This window comes from Dendrobium catenatum, unplaced genomic scaffold, assembly GCF_001605985.2.
Source record: "Dendrobium catenatum unplaced genomic scaffold, ASM160598v2 fragScaff_scaffold_621, whole genome shotgun sequence".
NCBI lineage: Eukaryota > Viridiplantae > Streptophyta > Magnoliopsida > Asparagales > Orchidaceae > Dendrobium > Dendrobium catenatum.
The window spans coordinates 27,701,685-27,728,608 of record NW_021319083.1 but is presented as its reverse complement, the minus strand read 5'-3'; the positions used below and the strand labels follow the sequence as shown (position 1 = coordinate 27,728,608).

General features: G+C 39.0%; 1 protein-coding gene across 1 annotated transcript; it reads right to left on the bottom strand.

The window, feature by feature from the left end:
- Positions 1 to 324: 324 nt before the first annotated feature.
- Positions 325 to 26,890, bottom strand: LOC110101445 (CBS domain-containing protein CBSX6). Its single transcript, XM_020829355.2, has 2 exons — positions 26,222 to 26,890; positions 325 to 1,429 (listed from the first exon to the last, which is right to left on the bottom strand). The coding sequence occupies exons 1-2, from the start codon at positions 26,548 to 26,550 to the stop codon at positions 538 to 540; spliced, it is 1,221 nt and encodes a 406-aa protein (XP_020685014.1). The 5' UTR covers positions 26,551 to 26,890; the 3' UTR covers positions 325 to 537.
- Between the last annotated feature and the right edge of the window lie 34 nt (positions 26,891 to 26,924).

The window sequence follows — 26,924 nt, the reverse complement described above, 5'->3', positions numbered from 1 at the left end:
AGATCAAAATAACTCTAAACATTTATAGATTGTATTCCTTCTCTGTTTTTTTTTTTACCAAGTTCTTTTTTTTTTTTGCTCCTACAGACAGTACAAATGAGAAAAAAAATTAATTGCAAATAAACATAGGCTTCGACTGAGACAGCTTTCTTACTGCTTCTTAAATTAATTTTTTAGTATAAAAATTAAAATCTTTGTACTAAAAAACTGTTTTAAGAAGTAATAAAAAAATCATCCCAAACAAAGCCATAATCTTGCTGCTCTCAACCATAGTTCTAACACAAGAAGTAGAAAAGAAAGTGCACTGAACAAAGCTCTCTCAGGTTTAACTGTAGAATGGAATTTTGCAATAGAAGCGAAAACTACACAGAAATTGTACAGAAAGAAATCAAATCCTGCCACTAAAATATTCAGTATTAACACAAGCTGTGCTTTGCATTAACATAAATCTGCAAAATCAAACAATAATCAATAAGCTACTCAATAACCATCCAACCCTAAACATAAAAAAACATAAATAGAGCAGCTCAAATGTTTTCATGGCATGACTGTAGAAACAGTAGCAGGGTTCTTAGTAATTGCATGGAGGATATCATTATAGCTCACAATGCCAACAAGAATGTTTTCTTCTGGCTCAACTTCGGTCACCCAAACGTGTGTTGCCCGGTGCGACAGCATTTGCGCCATGACCGCTGCAAGAGAGCTCGTCTTCCGGCAGGTTAGAGGCGCACTGCGGCCGCGATACATGCTCCGCATCGACCGCAGGCCGCCCAATGGCTGTTGGCTTAAGAACCCGATGCTCCGACTGCTGAATCTCTTGTGCCTGGGAGACTCGGCGATGCCGTTTTCCAGCTGCGAAGTGAGAATGAAGTCTGGAAGCGAGTCTTGGTCCTCATCCTCAGAGCCCATCACAAACTGACCAGCTGAAAGGTTAGCCATGGCCCAGGCGGCCGCTACATAGTCGCATTTCCATAGCTTGTACGCTGATATCTCACCGATGATCTTCCGAGTACCATCTGCCGAGGTCTCTACGACGGCAGCAGCGCATGGGTTCTCCGGAAAATTGTTGAGAATTTCAAGGGCTGGGGAGGAGGCCTCAATGTAGTAGTAGTTAGTATTCAAAGTGGCCAGAGAAGATATGGAGGAGAGGGGTATTGGAGCAAGGGCGCCAAGGCAGCCAATAACAAAGCGGATGACATCTTCCCTTGATAGGCAGCAGTACTTGTTCTCTTTAGATAATGAAGAAGAAGGAAAATTAGTGCTTTCACATGAGTTGGTTGGTAAAATTGTGGGAGACGATTCAGAATTTTTGAGCCATTTTCCGTTGTAAAGGATGGAAAAGCGCTTGCTAACACCTTTCCATGTAACACTCTTGCGCACAAGGAGGCGTTGAACCCCTTGTTTCATCATCTCCAGTGCATCAATCAACCTTCCAAGGTGAAGAGAAGCAGATATGATAGAGAAGAATTAAGGGAAGAAGATGAAATAAATATGGATTAGTGATATCAGTTGATGTCGCTAGGTGAAAGAAAAAGTGAAGTATGGTTAGTAAATGGTCAAATTTCTTCACGAAATGCTGTCATTAATAATAAGCTAACGAGTAATGATCAAAAAATTTAATGACTGGTTGAACATAACATTACTTTGCAAGAAATAATGAAATAGCAAAAAGGTGACTGGATATTAGTTGTACAACAAAGACCCGACATGTCTATTGAAGTGATTGAATGATCAGCAAAAAAATAAAAATATTGTTAAGGTTAAATTCAAATTTAAAATAATGATATATTGAAAGGAAATACTTAAATAATTCAAGAAAACCTTAACAGGATTGATAAAAACAGCGGGAAAAACTAAACAATTCCAATAAAAACAATAAAAAAATAGTAAATTTTATTGTAGGAATCAAAACAACGGAAGCAAACAAAACAAAGATACAATTGATTCTCAATTCGAGAGGAGGATCGTTCTCTCCCAATCTCTAGATGAATCTAGAGCCCAAGACCCCAAACATAACCCTAACCCTAATTTCTCCCCCATACTTAAGGCATACAATTAATCATTAAAGCAAAAGACCCAAAAGCCCTTGCCGCCCCCTCCTTTGGCTTCAAACTTTGAATTTGAATCTCTAGTGGACCCCACCCAACACCTCTCTCTCTCCTCTTGCCACCGCACCCCTTCTTCTATAGACATGAACTGGCCCCCTTAGAAGGGGCCGGCTGGACCGGTCCACTAAGGACCAGTCTAACATATATATGAAGTGATAGTTAAATATTAGAATAAATAGTTGAAGGTGGATGTGTGACTGTCTGACAACAAAATAATTATACTTTTCAAAGTAAAGATATGAGTCACGTCCCATGATAGTTATTAAATGTATCTGTATTCAAATTTGATGCTATTACATTGGCAGCAATAAAAAAATGCCAAGTGTCATCTCTTGGAATACACACAAATGACTTGGGATTGTTGCTTAAGTTTCTAGGAAAGAGAAGCCTATAAATAGTTAGTCTGAAGCAAATCATTTTCACAGATTTAATACAATTTCTATTTTAAATTTGCAATCTCATGTGGAACATAGATGAGTGATTCATTTGAGAACGGTACAAATGCGACTACCTATTTTAAATTTTCAATCTCATGTGGATATGTGACATGAGGCATATGTATCTCGTTTCCTCTAAATAATTTGTTATTAGCTTGCCAACATTCTTGATTTTGGTCAAGTTTAATACGACTGGAATTATAATTGTGGTGAATAAATTGCGATTGCTCTCTGATTTTGCAACATTCTATTTTTTGTTTTTTCTTTCAATTTCCTCATATTAATTTGATCTTTACATGATCATTTGGGTTCTAATTATCATATTTTTTTAGTTTGCACCTGGAGAGAATAATTTTATTTTTTGCATATTTAGTAATCTTTGATCTGTAAATTGTTAGTTTCCTTGTATGATCATATTCATTGTATTATTCTAATGGCATTAGGAATCTAAACCATAAATCTTCTTGCACCAATAAGTTTAATATATAAGAAGATAACCCATTCTCTTGAAGGGAAATAAATGAACAAAAGCATTAAATAATTTAATGCTAATGTAAAAAATGTTTCACATATATATGGGATTCATGCAATGACCTAACGCTATTAGAGAACATGCAGACGAGAAGTGGGTAAGCATAAAATATTCAAAGGCTATTATAGTAAAACACACAAATTCAGAAGTCATGTGATCAAAGAAAAAGGTTCCACAACATGTTACACTTGTTCACAAGGGAATGTGAAATAATCAAACTATCAAGTACCATGAAGGAATAGGTTCCTTCAAGCAAAAATTGCCTTTTGAATACTGTTGGCAAGAATGTTGGATAACAATAAAAGTTCAATGCCAGGTTATGAAGGTGATGTCTGATTGAAGCTGTTCAAGAAACATTAATCATTAGAATCTCACCACATCAAACCTCTTTTTCTCTTGCATGATTAACATTTATTACATCATTTCAGTAGCATTATGAAACCAAAAATCTAAACCATCTTGCACCAATAAGTTTAATATATATAAAGATAATTGAAAATCTTCAAGGAAAATAAAGGAACCTGTGGGCTTCGAAAATTCACGCCATGGCCTCCCCGCGGCTCATTTCTTTATATATATATATATATATATATATGGTTTATAGTAGCAGTGGAGCTTTGATATTTAAAATTAAAAATTTGCCACCTTGCACTTAAAGGAGATGGTGAGGGGAGTGATGATAAACCCGATCAAGATTCCATGGTTCCGTCATCCCAGGACATCATGATCACTGGTCTACTGAGTCAAAGGAGGTAGTCGATCCAACCTGACAACATGATCCTTGTCGGCAGCCATGTGTTGCTTTGTCCAAGGTTATATTGTAGACCTGGGATGAATATTTATCTAAGGAGACAAATTTGAATCCACCTTAGTTAACAAAGGGCTTTGTGCTTTATCGATTATATCATATTAATTTATTACTCCATGATTTTAACGATGTTGGGGAGCATGTGGGCTCTGACCATGATTGTGATATAATGATGTTATTTAGCGACAAAACCGCCCGATCATAAGGTCTTGGTCATAACCTCTTATCTGTGGTGCCATTTGGAGACGAAACCATCGATTAGAGTACACATGCCACATCATTAATTGTAAGAGATGGTTTGATAATAAATCATAGTGATATTCTCGACCAGACATTTGCTATTTGTGAGCTACCGTGCTTTTTAAACTTGTTCTCTTCGGCAAACTGTTGCGGAGGGTGGATTTTTATTTTTCTTTAAGCATTTTGTTATTTTCATTTCGATTTTAAATATTTAGGTTTTGGTGATTTTCTGAGTTTTGAATTCTTGTGGGAATTTGAGAGGTATTTTAAATGTTTGTGGTCCTATCTGGTTGAGATTTTTTGTCAACATGGCCACCATCGAGGTATTGATGGACAATTTCATTTTTCAGTTGAACCTTGTCGACTCCATCTACTTGCGATAGAGGATTAGGTTCGATGTCGGCTTTATATCTTTATTAGGAACTTTTAGGAGTCATCACCTCTAACTGAAGCCATTCTTCAGCACCCCATTTCGGTTGGATTCAAAGTACTGAATGTCGAGTCCTAAGACGGGACGTCCGACCCATATGAGCATATCGACTACTATAGAATCATCATGCATATTCAACGATCATCGGATGCACTCCTTTGCCAGGTTTTTCCTGTCACCCTTAAAGGACAGGCTCGAACGTGGTTCTATTCGCTTCCATCCAGAATGATCCCTTCATTCATCAAATTAGCGAGTGTTTGATCCTTGTCGACTCCTATCTACCCACATAGAATGATCGGGTTCGAACTTATATTCATTTCTTGACTCGCCCAGCATCCTTATAAGTCACGTGCGTATCTATAACATGCTCGTCGGGACCCATGTAGGTATATATTTTTGCATGCAATTTGCATAATGTGTTTTATAGTGGCTGTATGCATGCATTATAATGGATGTGTAAGATCAATGTGCATGTTAGCACATACCAATGTTTAAAATTGCTTATTCGGATATTGAGGCGTTTTTCATTCGTGAGGCGAGGTGTAAGCCTCAATGTGTTTTGAGGCGTAAGCCTCAAAATCAAAAGATTGCGTAAACATAAAATGATAAATTTTTATATACTAATGAGTGAATAATATAAAACAAAAAAAAGCATAAGACATGAAGTGAAATCAAAATATCTCAATAATAAGACAACATGAAATATAGTTCAACTCAAAATTTTATCTTTCCCAAATCCCAGTATTCTTTTCATTAACATATAATTCCAATTTCCAAAAATAAATAGCAATGACATATCACATAAGAACTCATAAGTCATCAGCACTGTCATCACTAAGGGGTTCTTCATTTGAATCATCATTATGGTGAATTGTTCTCTCCCTTCCTCCTCTCCTATAGAGTCCAATGTCGGGCATTTACTTCAAGATTTATGTAAGTTTTAATATATATAGTGTGAGGCGTAAGCCTTAAGCCAGTGAGGCGAGGTGGGCCTCAACTAAGTTGAGGCGCAAGCCTCATAAAAAAAACTTGAGGCGTAAGCATCGAGGCGTTTTTTATTGGAATTGCGCAAAGCCGGGCCTCAAGGCGAGCCTCATATTGTGCAATTTTAAACCATGGCACATACACATATATTCCCATTTATATGTTAATATGTGTATCTGTGTATTTATGTGTTTGCATGCATGTATATATTTTGAAAGATGCATTTGCATTTTTGCATGAAATCTTGATATGCGATGTAGTGGCCTAGCGCATTAACATAGCGTTTAGTACATTTGATAACATGCATGCATAACGTATCTATACGTTATTGATTTGTTCGCATGATATATTTGCATGATAGTTCGGGGCTTGCATGTAGTGCATAATATATATGCATGCCAACAGGGCACGCTGTTGTTGCAATACATTTTGCGTGTTGAATAATGTGTTTGTGTAACGCACGATGTATGTTGCAATGTACATGTGCACAATATATCCTGCATATTGAATGACACATTCATTATAATGCATTTTACATGTTGCGATTGTATGCGTGTGCAATATGTTGGTCTGTGAATGTAATGCACTATTATAGCACAAATGCATCTTGCGATGCTAATGACATGTTTACATGAATTAGTATGCCTGTTGCAATGCTTGTACAGGCATTTTAAAATATTTGGTGAAAAACAGTTATATGAATGATTATCATTTGAATGTGTGCATCATTTTTAAGAGCTTGTAGATACCCTATGTCTGCTTTAGGGCTGCAAATGACTGAGTTGAGCTGAGTATGTGAGTATTCATGTTTGAGTTCATTTATTATCAGTTTGTTCAAGTTTAATTCGTGTTTGATTCGAGCTTTATTGCTTGTGTTCATGTTTGTTCGTTTAAATTAATGAATATTCATATTTGGTTCATGTTCAATTTGTTTAGTGCTTATCGAGCTTTAAATAAACGAGCCTTAACAAGCTATAAACGAGCTCTACTTCTAAATATTCATTAACTTAACAAACGAGCTTTATACAATTACATAAAGCATGTTCATGAACATATTTAGCGAATTTTTTTTAACTATCAAACAAGTACGTTCATGAACATATCTAATGATTATTCTTGAGCTATCAAATAAGCAAGTTCATGAACATATATAACTAGTTTTTTCAAACTACCAAACAAGTACTTTCACGAACAAGTGATTTATGATTCATCTTATATTTATTCATGAACATTTAAAAAAAAATCTAGCAAATATGACCAAATGTGAAATGTCTCATTTTCATAAACAAATTCATTTAATTGAAGGTTTAAAATAAAATGAAATTAAATTTATAATAAAAGCATTTTTCTATGTAAAATGAAATTAAGATTAATCTTTAGAAATATATTTTCAAATTGAGCTTACCTATTGCATTTCTCTCCATTTGGTGCAATAGCTGAAAAATTATTTTCTACATTCTAAAAAGACTTCAATGGTTATGTTAGCATATATTATAATATTTAATTACTTTAAATTTTATTATTTAACAATAATTATATAGTTATAATAAATATAAAATATTTATATTATGAATATTTATTAATTTCATAATCAAATATTAATTGAGTATTTATCGGCTTATTCACGAGTTCTCAATCAAATATGAATCGAGTTTCTTATTGAGCTTAATGTCGAGCTTGTTCACGAGTTTCAAATGATGATATTCATGAAAATAAATGAACCAAACACACTAGTGGTCAAGCTTGTTTATGTAAGGATCGAGTATTTAAAATATTGATCAAGTTTGTTAATTTAGTTAATTGAACGATCACACACAAGTTTTAATCGAACCGAGCAACGAGTAGCTTGTCGAATGTATGGTTCGCTTGCATCCCTAGTCTGCTTGTACGAATATTGCAGATCCGGTGGCGTGGCGTTGTGTTTCAGTGACCCGTAGTTTTTACTACAGATTCTTGCTTTTGCTTATAGGTGAATCGTAGCATTTGGTTTTGGGTAATTTGCCACTTAATGTAGATAGACTGTTGTGCACTAACAAATCTTCTATAGTAGCTCGTAGGCTCTTGTATTTGTTGTGGTCCTGTATTCATCGTGATCTTTGATCTTTCTTGTAGGGGATACATTATACCTACAACATATTTACTACCATTGCTTGCAAGCAAACTTGTGTGTACATTTGCAAACTCATGTTGAGTGTCAAGTGAGCTGCATTCATCATTTGACATCAACTTCTCCATGCATATTGACTGTCGTCACTTGTAAATGAACTACTGAAGCATGATGAGTCTTCCATATTTGCATGTGGATGCTCGCATTCATTGTAGGCCGCACTATATATATTTGCAGGAAGTTTCATTATTTATAGATGAATTGGTGTATTCATCTACATACTGACTACCAAGTGAGTTGCATTCACTGCTAATTTTCCCATGCACGTTGATTAGCAAGTTGTTACATTTACTTGCATACTGGCTTTGTGCTCATAGGAGACCTCCGCAAGCCCATTGAAACTGTTACATTCACAGTTTATCCATTGTTGCAAGTGGATTAGTGTCTTCACTTGCAAGTTGATTGATTGCTAAGCAAAGGGAAACTACTACACTCATTGTATGTTGATCATTGTTGCTCGCAAGCAAGGGTTACTGCATTTGCTTGCATGATTGACGTGAATTTTACGCATCAAATGTCATCATTTGTAGGCAATTTACTTGTTGGGGACTTCATACATTTGCTTGCGATCAAGCTGTACATTCCTTTTAATTTTCATTGTTTGTCCAGTTCAATGTACTTGTTTGTATGTTTGGTATTGATTGTGGGGATGTTATTGCATTCATCACTTGTCCATGTGTCAGTTATTTGTTATTTTGTGAATTATAATTTTATTTTATGCATTTACTTAAGTCCGACTCTCTGATGTTGGGTTCAACAATTTGCAAGCTTAGTCCCCTGCATTTTGGTTCAAGTCAAGTCCCATGTAAATTGTTTGAGTTCAATTAAGGTCCTCCAAAAAATTCGGCAGACTCTCAACATCTCTCCCCTTCAGGAGAAATTTGAGAAGTTGAGCCTTCCCTACCATGCTACAAGAGCGTGTAGGGTAAGTGTTAGAGGATACCACGGACATAGTCTTTAATTTCACCACGCTATGAAAGCGTATAGGGGTCTTCAAGGTACCTATATAAAAGGCATGCATTTTTTCCTCGCATGCACTTTAGCTCGTATATAGGTACTTAAGATTGTACTTATGCTATGAAAGCGCCTAAAGGATTACACGCCCCGCAACAAGCGCCGCACCGAGTTACCTTCCACCACGCTACGATAGTGTGTAGAGTGATCCTCCAGCACGCCACAAGTGTCGAAAGCGGGGTTTTGAGACTTTTTTTAGTTTAAGGTACATTATACCTTGGCGATATGAGGTTGACAGCGACGTCGGTGTCAAAGGTACGAAGATTGAAGCACAAAAGCAAAAGAGCTTTTTTTTTGAAATTTTTTCTATGATTCTCTTTTTTTTATGAACGAATAATAATAATAATAATAATAATAATAATAATAATAATAATAAATGTTAATAATAGGGATTACGATGTTGTTTGGATTTTAATTTGGGGTTGTTGTTGGAGGGAAACGTATGCATTGGGCTTGTAATGGGCTTGGAGATGGACTGAATGATGACTGAGGAGGCGGGCTTCAGGTGGCAGGTTTATGTGGTGGAGAGGACTTGGATATTTTGTGGCTTGTTTCCTATGTGAAGTCAAGCAGAGACAAAAGAGATAGAAGAGATCATCTCAGAGAGTGATGATATCGAGCGCTTGGTTGAGTAGAGGGTTCGATTGGAGCATCTGACGGGAGGATTGGAGGATCTAGGAGTCGAAGAGAACAATTGCGAGTTGATTGATTGAAGGCTGGGAGATTTGAAGGCAATGGGGTACAAAAGTTGGAGCCATTGAAGTCGAAGAACTCGAAGCCTGCTGCTTCTCGTGTTCTAAATAGCGAGGAGGTGATATGCTCATCGCCATTCGAGGAGAATAGATTGCAACGGTGTTTCTCAAAGCGGTGGAACAGCGGGATTTCTGGAGATTTGAACATGGGATTTCGACGGGATACGAGGTATTCAATTAACTTACGCATTGTTGCCTTGAAATCCTATCATGAAATGTGCCGATTTTAGTGCAAATTTCATTGGACAAAGTAACAATCAATTTTAGGTATTATCGACATTCCGGACGCAACGATGAAATTCATTTTGTGATCGGATGTCTTTTGGGCAACGTCAAGCATCCATTTCGGGTGTCAGTCACCGACCTTGACAGTTTTCGACTGATTTGATTGTGAGGGGCTACCTCTTAGGCGAGTTCGACGCTATGATCGCAACGGTGCAGTTTGTTTGGCCATTAGAGGTTTTTTTACCATTCAAGTGACGTGCTGTGTAGACATGCGCAAAGCTTAAGCCTTAAATCATTGATTTTGCTCCATTCGTGTGTTTTGAGTGTACGTGTCAACAAAATCAAAGCACTATGAAAGAATTAACACTAAGGCCAAATACTGTTTCTCATATAAATGCAATTCATGCAATGATCTAAAGTTATGAGAAAACAAGAAAATGAGAAGTGGATAAGTATAAAATATTCAAAAGTTGTTACACACGAATTTAACTGTCAAGTGATCAAGGAAAAATAATTCACAGCATATTATCACTTGTTCAAAGGGGAAGGTAAAATACTTATTCATTACCATGGAGGAATAGGTTGCTTGACGGAAAAAAACCTGTATTTTGAATTCTATTAGCTTGAATCCAAGTGACAATAATATTTCAATGGCAGGCTATGAAGGTGATGTCTGGTTGAAGCTGTTCAAAAAATATGAATCATTAGATCCACCCTGCATCTTTTTCTCTCTAATAACTTACATCATAGGGTGAATTCATCTAAACTCAAGTTACATGCATTTATTTAAGTCATGTCTTTTTCAAGTAATACTTATCAATCCTTTTTAGATAAGATATTAATTTTTTAATCCTTTCATTTTGCCTATATTGTCATTTCTTAATTTGATTATGTTCAAGCAGCGTATAATAATCACATGTAGGAGAGTTTGACGCTATGATCTCAACGGTGCAGTCCGTTTGGCCATCAGAGGTTTTTTGACCATTCAAGTGATGCGCTGTGCCGACATGCACAACGCTTAAATCGTTGATTTTTCTCCCTTCATGTGTTTTGAGTGTACGTGTCAACAAAACCAAAGCACTATGAAAGAATTGACGCTAAGGCCAAATACTGTTTCTCATATAAATGCAATTCATGTAATGATCTAAAGTTATGAGAAAACAAGCAAACGAGAAGTGGATAAGCATAAAATATTCTAAAGTTGTTACACACGAACTTAACTGTCAAGTGATCAAGGAAAAAAAAATTGCAGCATATTATCACTTGTTCAAAGGGGAAGGTAAAATACTTATCCATTACCATGGAGGAATGTGGGCTCTGAAAATTTGGCCCTGGCCTCTACCCGCTTTGTTTTTTTTTTTCGAGGGGAGTTTTAACGCATTAAGTTCTGGGGTAAATTTTGGAAAGCAGATGGGTTTGTAGATAAGACACTACCCAGAGATTTTGCCCTTATTTTGCGAGGACTTTATGATCTGAGTTCTGGTTTCCTATAGGCACAAGCCCCTATAGTTAATTACCCATCCCGATCATGAGAGAGAACTTTCGATTAAGGCTAGTCGTCAATCAGATACGTAGAAATACATGTTATCTGACAATATAGTAGCAGCGAGGGTTTGGAATGTTGAATAATTGTTGAGAATTGAAGAGTTTGTAGGTTTGATATTTAATATAGAAATTTTCACCATCTTGCACTTAAAGCAGATAGTGGGGGAATGGATGATGGACCCGATTAAGATCTCATAGTTGCGTCGTTCTGGGCCATCGTGGTCCCTAGTCTATTTAGTCAGAGGAGGTAGTCGACTCAACCTGACAGAAGGATCCTTGTTGGCGGTCATGGGTTGCTTCATCCAAGGGGACCTTGTAGACCTTGGGTAAGTGTTTGTCTAACGGGACAAATTTGAATCCACCTTAGCTAACAGAGGGTTTTGTGCCCTATCGATTATATCCTATTGATTCATATCTAAAGGAATTGATATCACTAAGGAATGTATTGGCTTTGGTCATAACCGGTATTTCGTGGTGCCATTTAGCGACAAAACCACTCGGTTCAAAGGGCCCCGGGTCATAATCGTTTATCCTGTCGTGCCATTTTGTGGCAAAACTGTCGATTAGAGGACACGTATCACGTTCTTATTGGTAGGAGATTATTTCTCAAAATGGATCCTAGTGATATTTTTGACTAAGCATTAACTCTTTGTGAGCTAAAATAAATTTTAATTTATCCACCTTGACAAACTATTGCGGAGAGTGGATAGACTTTACTTTAAGTGGTTGGATGGATTATTTTAATTTTAAATATCTTAGATTTTGGGATTTTTGTATAGCTTTGAGATTTCGTGGGTGCTTGAGAAATCATTTGAAAGTGTTTGCGAAACCTTCCAGTTGAGACAAACATTCAACACGGACATCATCGGGGTGTGGTGTCATTTTCATTTGATTAAAACTTATGCTATCAACTTGCTGATAGGGGATCGAGTTTTGTAGGCTTTATGCCTTTGTTAATGAATTCTCTTGATTATTGTCCTTAAATGCCTAATATGAATGTATTAAAATAAATATATCGGTCACCACAATCGTATACTTGTTTAATGATTCGAACATTGTCGACTATTATTGATCTGCATAGAAGGATTAGGTTCGAACTTGAATTCACTTATTAACCTGCGCTGTATCCTTAGACGTCACATGTGTACTTCTAACACATTCGTCGGGGCCCATGCAGGTGTTTTGGGGTATTTTATAATTATTTGTTAGACCTTGTCGACTCCTATTTACCTGCTTAGGAGGATCGGGTTTAAATTTAATGACCCACGCAACATCCGTAGATGTCATGTGTGCTCCTACAACACGCTCACCAGGGCCCATACAGGTGAATGATTTTATCGATGAATCTTTCTTATAAAGGGCTATGAAAGCCTAATATGAATGCATAAAATAAATATTCCAGTCGACCTCGTCACAGCATATTTAAGGCACGAAAATCAAGGCACAAAAGCAAAAGAGTTTTTTAATGCTTCTCTTTTTTTATAAACTAATAATAATAATAATAATAATAATAATAATAATAATAATAATAATAATAATAAATGTTAATAATAGGGACTAGGAGGTTGTTTGGATTTTGATTTAAGGTTGTTGTTGGAGGGAAAAGTATGCAGTGGGCTTGTAATGGGCTTGGAGATGGATTGAATAAGGGCTGAGGAGGCGGGCTTCAGGTGGCAGGTTTATGTGGTGGAGAGGACTTGGAGATTTTGTTGCTTGTTTCCTATGTGAAGTCAAGCAGGGGTAAAAGGGATAGAAGAGATCAGCTCAGAGAGTGATGGGATAGAGGGCTTGGTTGAGTGGAGGGTTCAATTGGAGCATATGACAGGAGGATTAGAGGATCTAGGAGTTGAAGAGAACAATTGCAGGTTGATCGATTGAAGGCTGGGAGTATTGAAGGAAATGGTGTACGCAAGTTGGAGCCATTGAAGTCAAAGAACTCGAAGCCTGCTACTTCTCATATTCTAAATAGTGAGGAGGTGATATGCTCGTCGCCATTCGAGGAGAACAGATTGCAGCGGAGTTTCTCAAAGCAGTTGAATTGCGGGATTTCCACATGATTTCTGGAGATATGAACAGGGATTTCGACGGGATACGAGGTATTCGATTGATTTTTATTAATAATTTTTTCGATGCAAAGGCATTAGCTTTTAGTGATTTATATAATAGATTAGATACAATTTGACTTTTAATAGGACACAATGGAGAAAAAGGATTCATGTAGCCGACCCCACGTAGTGGGATAAAGGCTTGATGTTGTTGTTGTTGTTAGATAGTAATAATAATATTACTATTATTGCCACTAAATAACAAAGTCAAAATAGCCATTATTTCAACTTACACATTGCTGCCTCGAAATCAGTGTGGTTTTTTGCCTCGGAAAATGCACCGATTTTCATACAAATTCCATTGGACAAAGTTACAATCAAATTTAGGTATTGTCGACGTTTCCGACGCAACGATGAAATTCGTTTTGTGGTCAGATGTCATTTTGGCAACGTCGAGCATCCATTTCGGGTGTCGGTCACCGACTTTGATAGTTTTTGCCTGATTTGATTGCGAGAGTTTCCCTCATAGGTGACTTCGACGCTATGATCCCAACGGCGCAGTCCGTTTGACCATTAGAGGGTTTTTCTAACATTCAAGTGACGCGCTGTGCCGACACGCGCAACGCTTAAATCGTTGATTTTGCTCCTTTTGCGTGTTTTGAATGTACAGTCAACAAAACCAAAACATTATGAAAGAATATGACGCTAAGGCCAAATATTGTTTCTCATATAAATGCAATTCATGGAATGATCTAAAGTTATGAGAAAACAAGCAAACGAGAAGTGGATAAGTATAAAATATTCTAAAGTTGTTACACAAAAACTTAACTGTCAAGTGATCAAGGAAAAATATTTCACAGCATATTATCACTTGTTCAAAGGGGAAGGTAAAATACTTATCCATTACCATGGAGGAATAGGTTGCTTTATGAAAAAAAAAAAACCGACTTTTGAATTCTATTAACTTGAATCCAAGTGACAATAATATTTCAATGGCAAGCTATGAAGGTGATGTCTGGTTGAAGCTGTTCAAAAAATATGAATCATTAGATCCACCCTGCATGTTTTTCTCTCTAATAACTTACATCATAGGGTGAATTCATCTAAACTCAAGTTACATGCATTTATTTAAGTCATGTCTTTTTCAAGTAATCCTTATCAATCCTTTTTTAATCCTTTTTAGAGTTCGACGCTATGATCTCAACGGTGCAGTCCGTTTGGCCATCAAAAATTTAAATCATTAGAGCCACCCTGCATCTTTTTTTCTCTAATAACTTACATCATAGGGCATAGAAGTCCCGGATGGCCTTGAAAGTGCCAAAATTGAGTCTAAAACGTCGAAAAACGGTTCCGGATATTCAGAAAACGTGTAATTTAGCCTTTTTGGACCCAAAATTGGGCCCATAAACATTCTGAAAGTTATAATTTAAATAAAAAATATAGTTACTTATATCACTTGTTCTTTGGTGGATGAGTGGATAAGTTTTTGGGTTTCTTGCCCAAGGTTTTGGGTTCGAATCCTTTTGAAGTTAAGGATTTTTTTGTGTCACCGACGTGGTAGTGACATGCATGACGGGCCGATGACGTGATAGTGACACGTAGGTCGGATTGAAGATGTGGCAGTGACACGCATGACGGATTGACGACGTGGCAGTGACATGCATGATAGATGATGGCATGGCAGTGATACGTAGGACATATCGATGCCCTGGTATTGACACGCAAAATGGATTGATGACGTGACAGTGACACGAAGGGCGAATTGATGACGTCATAGCGATACGCAGGACAGATCAATGACGCGTCTGCCACGATCTGCGTGTTGTGGCCATGTTAGTCACGATCCTACTTGTCATGGCCACGTCAGCCACGACCCAACAGGTCATGACTGCCACGTCATTAATCCACCCTTCGTGTCACTGCCATGTCATCGATGACATGGCAGTGACATGTAGGACAGATTGATGACATGACTGTGACACGAAGGGTGGATTAATGACATGGCAGTCATGACCTGTTGGGTCGTGGCTGACGTGACCACGACAAGTGGAATCGTGACTAACATGGCCACAACACGCAGATCGTGGTTGACGTGTCACCCATGACCTGTTGGGTCATGGTTGATGTGACCACGACATGCGGGATCGTGGGTGATATGGCCACGACATGCAAATCGTGGCTGACTTGTCACCATGATCTATTGTGATGTGGATGGCGTGTCTACGACACGTAGGATCGCGGCTGACATGGCCATGACATGCGGGCTTGTGGCGCTGACGATGGTGTGTGGTGAGCCTATCCCAATTTTCGCGGCGGTGTGGGTGAGCCTATCCCAATTTTCATACAGAGCCATGTCGGTGACCGTGGGGTTGATTGTGCTCTTTAAGGGTCGAAAAACTATTCTTAAACATGAGCATCTTTCATGGATGGGTCAACTTACTAGTGACACGCAGGGGCGCGTAACATTCAGATCCAAATGGTTGGATATGTATACCCGTGATCCTTCAAAGAACTGGGCCAGCGTATTTTACTTCATGAAAAATGATTGGGGCCTGATAGAGAAGTGGGGGAAGATGAGGGATCTGTCAGCCCCTCTGCATGTCGGAAAAGAAGACATAATGAGGATTCTCAAGGTTCCTGACATCGAATATCTTCTATACGAGGTTCGTTACTTGAGTAAATATATAGAAGAAGAGTTCTTGTTCAAGGTCGAGCTGTCATTCCATGCTGAGATGTCTAATGCATGGGTGTTGAAGCTGTCTTCCAAGATTCTTGAGCATCCTGCCACAGCTTCAAAGGTGACTCCTAAACAAGAGGCGAGAGGTGAAGACCCCCAAGTTTTGTTGAAGAAGAAGTTGGAGGGGACTGCAATGAATACCGACCAAGCTCTACCTGACTCTTCCCCCGCCAAGTTTCATATCTCTGGGGTTATTTTAAGCCATCAATGTGACGCCGCAAAGCTGATGACTTGGTGATTAATATCTTCCTAACACTTCTTCTCTTTTTCTTATGGGATGACTTCTAACGCACTTTTCTTCCTTATTTCAGTTATCGCGGCTTGTGATCAAACTTACTGAAGCTTTGAACGAATGGAACAATGAACCTTCTTCTATATATTTACTCGAGTAACGAACCTTGTATAGAAGATGTTCAATGTCGGAAACCTTGAGAATTCTTATTGTCTTCTTTCCCGACGTGCAGAGGGGCTGGCAGATCCCTCATCTCCCCCCACTTCTCTATCAGGCCTCAGTCATTTTTCACAAAGTAAAATACATTGGCCCAGCTCATTGAAGGATCACGGGTATGCATATCTAACAATTTGGATCTAAATATTACACGCCCCTGCGTGTCATTAGTAAGTCGACCCATCCGTGAAAGATGCTCAGGTGTCAGAATAGCTCCTCGATCCCTAAAGAGCGCAATTAACCCCACGGTTAACATTATGACTCTGTATGAAAATTGGGATAAATTCATCCCACACCGTCGCGAAATTTTGATTAGCTCAGCAGGAGGTGGAAAGCGTAGCCCCGCTCGCAAGATGGTCTCGCAGACGGTCAGGAACCCGGGAGGAGGGAGGTCAACCATATCAGACTTCTTAAGGACCATCGTCACCACATCGTTCGGAAAGTAAAAGTATTTGTGGAGAATGATCAGTGTCACTCGTAATGGTGGATGCTGCCTCATCTCCCCTCGCTCCCTTATTTGGCCTCCACTCACCATTCTACAGTGCAATAGAATGTTCCCTGATCGCAGGATCTCTCGATGGAAGGTGATCACCCGAAATTACCCATGCATAGGGAAGGACCCTGCAATTGGACAAGGGATGCCACCTATCCAAAGGCAGGAGAATGCCTCCTGTATAACAAGAGAACTGAAGGGCGTTGGAGGGAGGGAGAGGATTTCTTTCTTGCTGAGAGAGGCCCTGAACCTAGACGAGGATACCACCTGTATAGGACCAGGGGAAGGCCTCAATTAAAAGAAGAGAAGGAGCGATTTTGAAGGCCCAGGGGATACTTAGGGGAAGGTCAACTTAGTAAAAAAAAATTTGGGTGCCACGTCAGCCATAAGCCCACATGTCATAGCCATGTTAGCTGTGATCCTACGTGTCGTGGCCACGTCATTTACACCCCAATAGATCATGGGTGACACGTCATCAACGATATGCGTGTCGTAGCCATGTCACCCACAATACTGCATGTCGTGGCCGCGTCAACCACGACCCAACAGGTCATGGGTGACACGTCAGCCACGATCTGCGTGTCGTTTCCATGTCAGTCATGATCCCACTTGTCGTGGGCACGTCAGCCACGACCCAACAGGTCATGACTGCCACGTCATTAATCCACCCTTCGTGTCACTGCCATGTCATCGATCTGTCCTACATGTCACTGCCACGTCATCAATCTGTCCTGTGTATCGATGACATGGTAGTGACATGTATGACAGATCGATGATATGGCAGTGAAATGAAGGGTGGATTAATGACGTGACAATCATGACCTGTTGGGTCGTGGCTAACGTGGCCACAACAAGTAGGATCGTGGCTGACGTGGCCACAACAAGTAGGATCGTGGCTGACGTGGCCACAACAAGTAGGATCGTGGCTGACATGGCTACGACACACTGATTGTGGCTGACGCGTCATCAATATGTCTTGCGTATCGCTATCACGCCATCAATTCGCCCTTTGTGTCACTGTCACGTCATCGATCCGTTTTGCGTGTCAATACCAGGGCATCGATATGTCCTACGTATCACTGCCATGCCATTATCTATCATGCATGTCACTGCCACGTCATCAATCCGTCATGCGTGTCACTGCCACATCTTCAATCCGACCTACGTGTCACTATCACGTCAACGGCCCATCATGCATGTCACTACCACATCGGCGACACAAAAAAGTCCTAACTTCAATAGGATTCAAACCCGATACCTTGGGCAAGAAACCCAAAAACTTATCCACTCATCCACCAAAGAACATCTGATATAAGTAACTCTATTTTTTATTTAAATTATAACTTTCAAAATATTTATGGGCCCAAATTTGGGTCCAAAAAGGCTAAATTACACGTTTTTTGAATCTTCATAACCGTTTTTCAACGTTTAAGACTCAATTTTGGCACTTTCAAGGCTGTCCAGGACCTCTACGCCCTAAAGTAAAACATTTTTGAATTTCAAATCACGCAAGAAATACCCCATAAATTGTGACGCATATTTTCGAACTTCTGGAGCTTCGATGTCCAAAAATAGGAGGCAACTGATACATCATCTAAAAATTATCTTGATCGGGCACGAATCTCGATGCAAAATTAAGTTGGAAACTCCCAAAATTAAAATTGAGACCATCCGAGTTCCGATTTCAGCAAACTTATAGTTGAATTGAACGTCTCGGAAATATGAACCCAATGACACCAAATTCGACTCAATCTGAGCCCAAATAGGTCTGAATCACGGATCCGAAGCGTTGTTGGAAGGTTTAAACCACAATTTGGGTTACTAAACAATATCCAAACGTGACATGCTTATAGTCGAATCGAGCGGCTCGACGAGACAAATCCAACGAGCCCAAGATCACAGAATTCTGACATCATCAAGACCTTGAAATGTCTAACGAATGGTCCACGATCAAGGGATTCAATATCGGTCATCCATCCAAGCCACTCTTTATTTGCCCTTAATCCTCCTTATATTTACAAGTCATGCTACTCTAGGAAATCTATAAATAGAGCCCCCTTTTCTCTTGAAAAGGGACCCCAAGCCAAAAGGATTCAAGAGGGAGAACGGAGATCGCTTTTGCCTCCTTGCTTCTCCTCGACCACCACCTGACGTCATTGCTCCGTCGGACCACCACTTGAGGCCCTCACCTCCGCCGGACCACCACTTGAGGCCCTCACCTCCGCCGGACCACCCATTGGGGCCCTCACCTTCGTCGGACCACCACTTAAGGCCATCACCTTCGCCGGACCACCACTTGAAGCCCTCACCTTCGCCAGACCACTACTTGAGGCCCTCACCTATGTTAGACCACCACTTGAGACCCCGAGCTCCGCCGGACCACCACTTGAGGCCCTCACCTTCGCCGAACAACCACTTGAGACCCTCACCTCCGCCGGACTACCACTTGAGGCCCTGAGCTCCGTCGGACCACCACTTAAGGCCCCGAGCTCCGCCGGACCAACACTTAAGGCCCTGAACTTCATAGAAACACCACCTGACGCCCAGACATCTGTCGGACCGCAACCTGAGGCCCGAAATTCTACCAAACCACCAAGTAACGCAGGACTAGCATCCTTGTTTGTCACTTGATTTTAACTTTACAATTGATATTTGTAATCTGATCGCCCATAAGGACGAGCCAACCCGTTATAACCTACTCGAATTCTACTGGGCCAGGCCCCGTGGTGTTTCCCCTTTGCAAGGTTTTCCATGTAAAAAATCATATGTTATCTATGTGTGAGCTGGATATCCGTGCAACACTAAGACGTAGAATTTTAACTTTATCGCCGCGTATGTTCTAGCCCGCAACAATTTGCATAAAATAGTTAGTTTAATTAAACTTTCAGCCTAATTAGACAGATAAGGCAACAGTAGACTTCACAAGGCAATTAAATATATATTTCTTATAAAAATATTAGATAACCAAAAGGCTAGTACTGGTAAAAGGATGTTAACTTCAGAATTAAGGTTTATTTATGATATCTAGGGTTTAATTTACCAATTGAGGATCATTTAGACTTAAATCACGCCAAAAAAATAGGTGAGTTCATTAAAATATTGATCAACCAAAGTAGATTAGCGAATAAGTCTTCATTTGCGTTCAATTAAGATAATTAGCACATTAATGGAATAATTGGTGAATGTTTGGCTTTAATTATGCTAATAAAACATAGGTTAATAAAAGGCATTCAGGTCATTTGGCAGGAAACAACACATGATAGTTTTTAGCAAGCACATAAAACTATTCTGATCCATAAATAACACCTACAGCAGAAGTAGATTCATCAAACAACACCTAATGCTTCACCCGCAATAAATCTCTACAACAAATGCAACAAACTCATCACCAAATTTACAGATAACAACAGCCTAACCGTCAACCTAAAGACATAACACAATTGGTGCAAGAAAAAGGTCAGCAACCTAAGGCATGGTCAAATAGTTGCTTGAAAACACTAAATATGCTTGTTAATCTTCTGGAATAACATCCTTGACAATGATCATTGACAGACTTCAATATTTACAACTTCTCATGGTCTTCAAATTCTCTTCAAATAGGTTAAACAAATATGCTCACTGTCTTTTCCCATCATATGCTTAACTTTCTCGCATTCAGAGTAGAGGGCACCAACATATTTTCTCTTCAAATAGACTAAACAAATATGTCTTTAATAATATTGATCCTCATCACCAACATATTTTAAAAAATTCAGTAACACCACATACGCGTGCTAAACAAAAAATCATAAAAAAACAATGACTTGTATACAACTTGTCAACTTGATCAATACCTATTTTGGAAGCGTTAAGAAACTATCACTGCATTATATCTATACTACTATATAAAAGTGACTTGAGATTCCACTCATAGCAAATCCTAATCGTTCATTTATAAATTTTAAATTAATCTACAACATTCATTTAAAATAGATAGAATTTCACATCCCTCCAAAACATTTATTCACTCATTTATTATCTCACTACCATGCTTTTAAAGCCCATTCACATCACTTCTTATAAGCTTAAAAAAAACTGACATTCTTTTAAAGCCATTCCATTTGACGTTAATAGTTTTGTCATTATCTTCCAAATGAACTCTTGCTGAAGCCGAAATGTCACTCTTCCAAATACCCTTAATTGTATTTAATGTATTACGTTTAAATTCATATTGCATTTAATGCTTAAAAATTGCATTACATTTACATTAAAAAACCCTTCATCAAATGATATATTTATACCATCTATACTATTTGTTGAAACCACGGAGGGAGATCTTGAGAGATTTTCTTCCAAGATCTAGAGAGGGAGAGAGGAGGGAGAGGGAAACCGTGAGCCAAAAAAAACCCAGTAATCTTTATTCCCTTGGCTGCCTATTACAAGCCTAAACACACTTATTTAAAGACTCCTAAAGGCTATACAAATAGCTCCACAAATGGCTACATATGCCATACAAAAAACCTATACAAAAACAAACATAAAAATCTGGAATAATATCTAACAATCACCCCTTAGTCCAGATTTTACAAAACAAAAGATAACCACTGTTCTTAAAGAACAGCCAAAGAACAACAACCCTGTCGGTCTCCTCCGCCAACAGCGTCCACCGACAGTTAAAAGATTTCTCAAGAACCGATCAATCAACTTCTTGAGTTTCTAGCTCCACCTCCCGACAGATCTTCATATGTCGCACTACGTCCAACGCAGCCAATCCCGAGCACCCCTAGCCCGGCTTCCGCTCCCTGTGCATCCACCTACACCCTGCGCCTCAGTGCCCACGCCCTGTGTTAAGAGAGTTGCTATTTGCATGTTTTACATTCTTGCAACTTGTATTATTTTGATGATTTCAAATATTATTATTTTATGTATAGATATCTCCTAACACTTTTTGGAAGATTTATTTTTGCTCTAGTGTGTACTAACATTTCAGGAAAATCAACTCCAAACTATGAAGACTTCAAATCAAATTCAGCATCCAATCATTTGTAAATTAAAAGCTTTAAAAATGTCTTTGAATTGAGAGGGAGTGATTGTAATTGAGTGAATATTCACAACACACATATGGGGGAATAATTTTTGTGAACTGATCGTACGGGACGATCATGTCAATTAACCCCTCGGAAGAGCAATAGATCAAACAGGCAGTGAGAAAATTTTTCTAAGTCCTAATCGTCCGGACGAATTTAATATTCGTCCCGGGACGAACGCCTCTGGATTCTCACTTTGCACTGTTCGTCCAGACGAAATGCATGGTTCGTCTCTGGACGAAACTCTCTGTTTAAAATCGTCCAGGACGAAATTTACCCTTCGTCCCTGGACGAAACTCTCTATTTAAAATCATCCAGGACGAAACTCGTTCGTCCCAAGACGAACCGAACCGACTTACCACAGTTGGTTACGTCATGTAGGGATTTGGAAACCGACCTATGGAATAACCATTTCGTACCAGACGAACCTAGTTCGTACGGGACGATGATCGTGTACGAACATAGTTCGTACCAATATACATTATGATCGTTTCTGACATTTTAAGTAAAATCATTCGGGACGATCCACGATCGTACGGGACGATCCACTGCGTACAGAATTGAAAATTTGCACTTTTTGGACAGTTTTTCTTGTCTTTCCTATATTGTGCAATTGCTTGTGAGGCGCACGCCTCTTGAAACCAGGTCCCACCTACTTAAAATGCCTTATTTCTTCTATACCGGCATTCGGCTATACTGAACCGAACGAAAATTCTCCCGCAAACCCAGTTCCGTTCTCAAATCTTCTGCTTAGCTCAGCTCGGGTTCTCTTTCTGCCGCCTCTCCCGCCAATGCCACCTCAAGCCAGTGAGTTTATAGGGTCCGGCCGCCCTCTACAAGCACTCCACTATTGGTTTTAGGTTTTTTTTTAGTTCAAGGATAGCATTTTCAAGTTATAGAAAATCTAGGGTTTTCTATTTCCTAAGATTTTTGTATGTTTTCGCATTTGTGCATTAGGAAATATGGTTATGGGCAAGGAAAAGACAAATACGTCATTGCGGTGTAACCCTTCTTGGAAATACAGTCTGCAAGTTGATGTAGGAGGCAGTGAGAAGATATATGTGTATTTAAAATGTAATTTTTGTGATAAGATTGTGAAGGGAGGAGTTACTCGCATGAAGGAACACTTATCCAGCTCACATAAGAATGTAGCACCTTATGCGAATGTCTCGGATAAGGTGAAAGAGGAAATTACTGCTTACATAAAGAAGAGTACCACGGCCAAACATTTACAACATGAGCAATTTGATAACAGGGTCGAACATGGTACTTATTACGGGAGCGAGAGTGGAAAGGTCTCTTCCTCCACTATACATAATAGAGGTGCGCGGGGTCCTATGGACCAATATATAGTTAATCCATGTGATGATAGAGGACAAGCACAGATGATTCCTGTGGCTGGTACCAGAGAGGGTCGACGTCAGGTTTGCATGAACATTAGAATATATTTTTTTTAGAATGTCATTCCATTTAATATTGCGACATCGCCGGCCTACTTCAATATGTTGCGATCTATAAGGTTGTATGGGAGAGGGTTGAAGGCACCTTCCATGTACGAGTTGCGAACATGGATTTTAAAAGAGCTGCAAAACATAGAGCAGAGTATTGATGAGATTAAACGGACATGGAGTGAGATTGGTGTTACCATTATGTTAGTGGATGGTCTGACATGAAGAGCAGGAGCTTGATTAATATCCTTGTAAATAATCTCTACGGCACGATTTTTTACGATCAATTGAAGCTTCATATGAGGTTAAAAATGTTGAATTCATCTTCAATTTACTAGATGGGGTTGTTAAGGAGATTGGGGAGCAATTGGTTTTTCATGTGGTGACTGACAATGCTAGTGCATACAAAGCAGCTGGTCAGATGTTGATGGAGAAGAGGAAACACCTCTATTGGACCTCCAGCATAGCACACTCTATCGATCTTATATTGGAGGAATTTGGTGATTTACCTCAACAAAAGAGTGCCCTTTCTAGGGCGAAGAAGATCACAAAGTTCATCTACAACCACTCCTGGGTTTAGCCTTAATGAGAAAGTTTTCAAAGAAGGAAAGAATTCACCCTGCTACCACTAGGTTCGTTATTAGACCTTTCATGCATCACATATTATATTTATGCATTGCAATTCCTAATGTAAGTTTATTCTACAGGTTTGCCACATCTTATTTGACACTACAGAGCCTGCTGGATGTGAGACAACCTCTTAAAGCAATGTTTACATCAACACAATGGCTTAATTCTACGTGGGGTAAGAAACATGAGGGGAAGGAAATACGAAGACTAATTCTAAATGATAATTTTTTTGGCAAAAGTGGCCTATGCCATATTGAGCACGAGACATTTGGTACAAGTTCTAAATTTAGTGGATGCCGAGAAGAAACCAGCCATGGGTTTTATATATAATGCAATAGATGAGGCAAAAGAGTTGATTACACATAACTTGAGAGGAGAAGAGGCAAGCTATAGAGAAATTTGGAATATCATTGATGCTCAGTGGGAGGTCCAGTTACACCGTTATCTATATGCAGCGGCGTATTATCTTAATCCTCAATTTCAATATTCAGAGAGGAAATCCTCAAACCCGGAGGTGAAGCTTGGCTTGTATCATTGCATGGAATGACTAATACCGGACCAGACTATCAAGGAGATTGCAAATTTAGAACTTGTTCTATTTCGAAATATGGAGGGATTTTTTGTCTGCAAACAGCAAAATCTACTATTGTCAAATGCTCTCCAGGTATACTTATTTTTGCAAAGTATTTGTACATGCATAAAACTTTAATATATTCTAATTATCATTTTTATTCTTGAAAATAGTTGAATGACGGACCCAATTTAGTGATTCCACCTATGAGTTACATAATTTTTCTGTTAAAGTTTTGGGTCTCACTTGTTCTTCCTCTAGATGTGAGCGAAACTGAAGTACATATAATCAAGTGCAAACAAAGAGAAAAAATCAACTTTCAACACTCAGAATGAACTCCCTTAAGTATATTATGTACAACAAGAGGTTGAGAGATAGAAAGTTGAGGAACAAGGGGTTGAAGGATGATGAGGACTCGTTTGTGTGTGATGATGTGGCATCTGATAATGAGTGGTTCATAGATAATGAGACAGATTTGTCATTATCAGACCTGCAGCTAAATGATCTAAGTGTGGATGTCTTGAGGGGCGAAGCAGATCAAGTGGGCGTATCCACTAGTACCACACCACACACATCTACTAGTTCTGCAGCACAACAATCAATTAAAGATATTCCACAACTTCTTATATGCTATTACATTATATATATATATATATCAAGTGGCCAATTAACATGATAATGATCATGCTTATTGAACAGGGAAGAGAAAAGTGAGTAATATTAATGATGATGAAGATATGATATTCATAGATACAATTGGAGAAGAAGATTCCCTTGAAGACTTATTTAATGATGGAATATGATTGGATTTTATATACTTTTTCTTATTTGTACTTTGGGAGTTTTGATAGACTTATATTTTGTGATTCTGTAATTTGAATTATACTATGTGATGCATATAATGCATCTATTTTATTGTTTTCCACTAATTTCACTTATCATTTACATGTTTTTATTGTATGATACTTTTACTGTTATTTACCTGCTAAAACTCTTAAATTCTTATTTACGTAATTCTTCGTCCGTGAGGCTTACGCCTCACACCACCTCGAGGCTTACACCTCGCCTCACGGACGAAAAACGCCTCGATGCTTATTTACGCAATTTTAAACCATGATGACATCTAATCCATACAGAGGAAAAATTCCATCATTCATAGCTTTTGAAGAACAAACCAGTTACACAACCAATCTAACAAAATCAACCAATGAAACAAAAATTCTACTTATTTATCTATTTAACATCTAGATTTTTATTTGTATTTATATAACACTCTCGTGCATAAATCACATAAACACATCACTGGCATTAACTGATGTAAAGTAAAATATAATTTTTCATATATGAATTTTTTATCTAGACAATAGAGTGATAGATAAGTAAGTATAAAATTTAGCTGTTAGATGTATAAATAGATAAGAATTATATTTTAAGTATGTAAATAAAAAAAATAAAAGAACTTTAATAGATAAAATCCTCGTTGCATTTAAACACCAGCATCAGATAATTCAGGAGAGGCAAGAAAGAAACAGATTACATACCTAGCCGCAGGATCGACCTCTTTGAGTAGCGACGGATTATGCCTAACGATCTCCCTGACCGGTGTTCCCATTGCCTTTTCCCGATCCCCCTCCCTGGCCAGAAATGCCACCACGTCCAACGAATTCAAAATCCCAACGAACCTCGCCGCCCTCTCCCTTTCCCTGACAACCTCCTCCCCTCTTCTTCTCCACACTGTTACAGCTCTCTCTGAGCCCTCTCCAATCTCTCCCATCGCAGCCTCCACCGTCTCCCCTTCCCAGAACTCCCTCATATCAGGCTTCCCAACCGTGAGATCTCCAACAACATGATGCAAAAACACCGCCGCCATACTACACAATCCTAGAATTCAGTCGATCGCCTCGCCCGAATCGACTAGGGCTATAAAAGCGAGTGGAGAAGGGTGAGGTGGAGTAGTAGGAAGCTACAGACTGGCTTCGAGCGTGCAATTATGACATCAGGGAAGAGGATGAGAGCTGGGGAGCTACCGGTGGCTAGACGGGCTGCCATGTAAGAAGGCCGGAGGGGAAATGCCCATCAAAGGTTCACGGTTCTACCGAAATCGCTGGGGCGAGGAAGACGAGGTCAGATCAGGGGTTCGGGATGGATGACACCGCAGCCGGCGCTCTTGCTCCTTTATTGGGGCCAGGCGGCCAGGCCGTTGGATCGCCTGGTAGCAGTACGTGCGGTTACCTTCTGGTACGA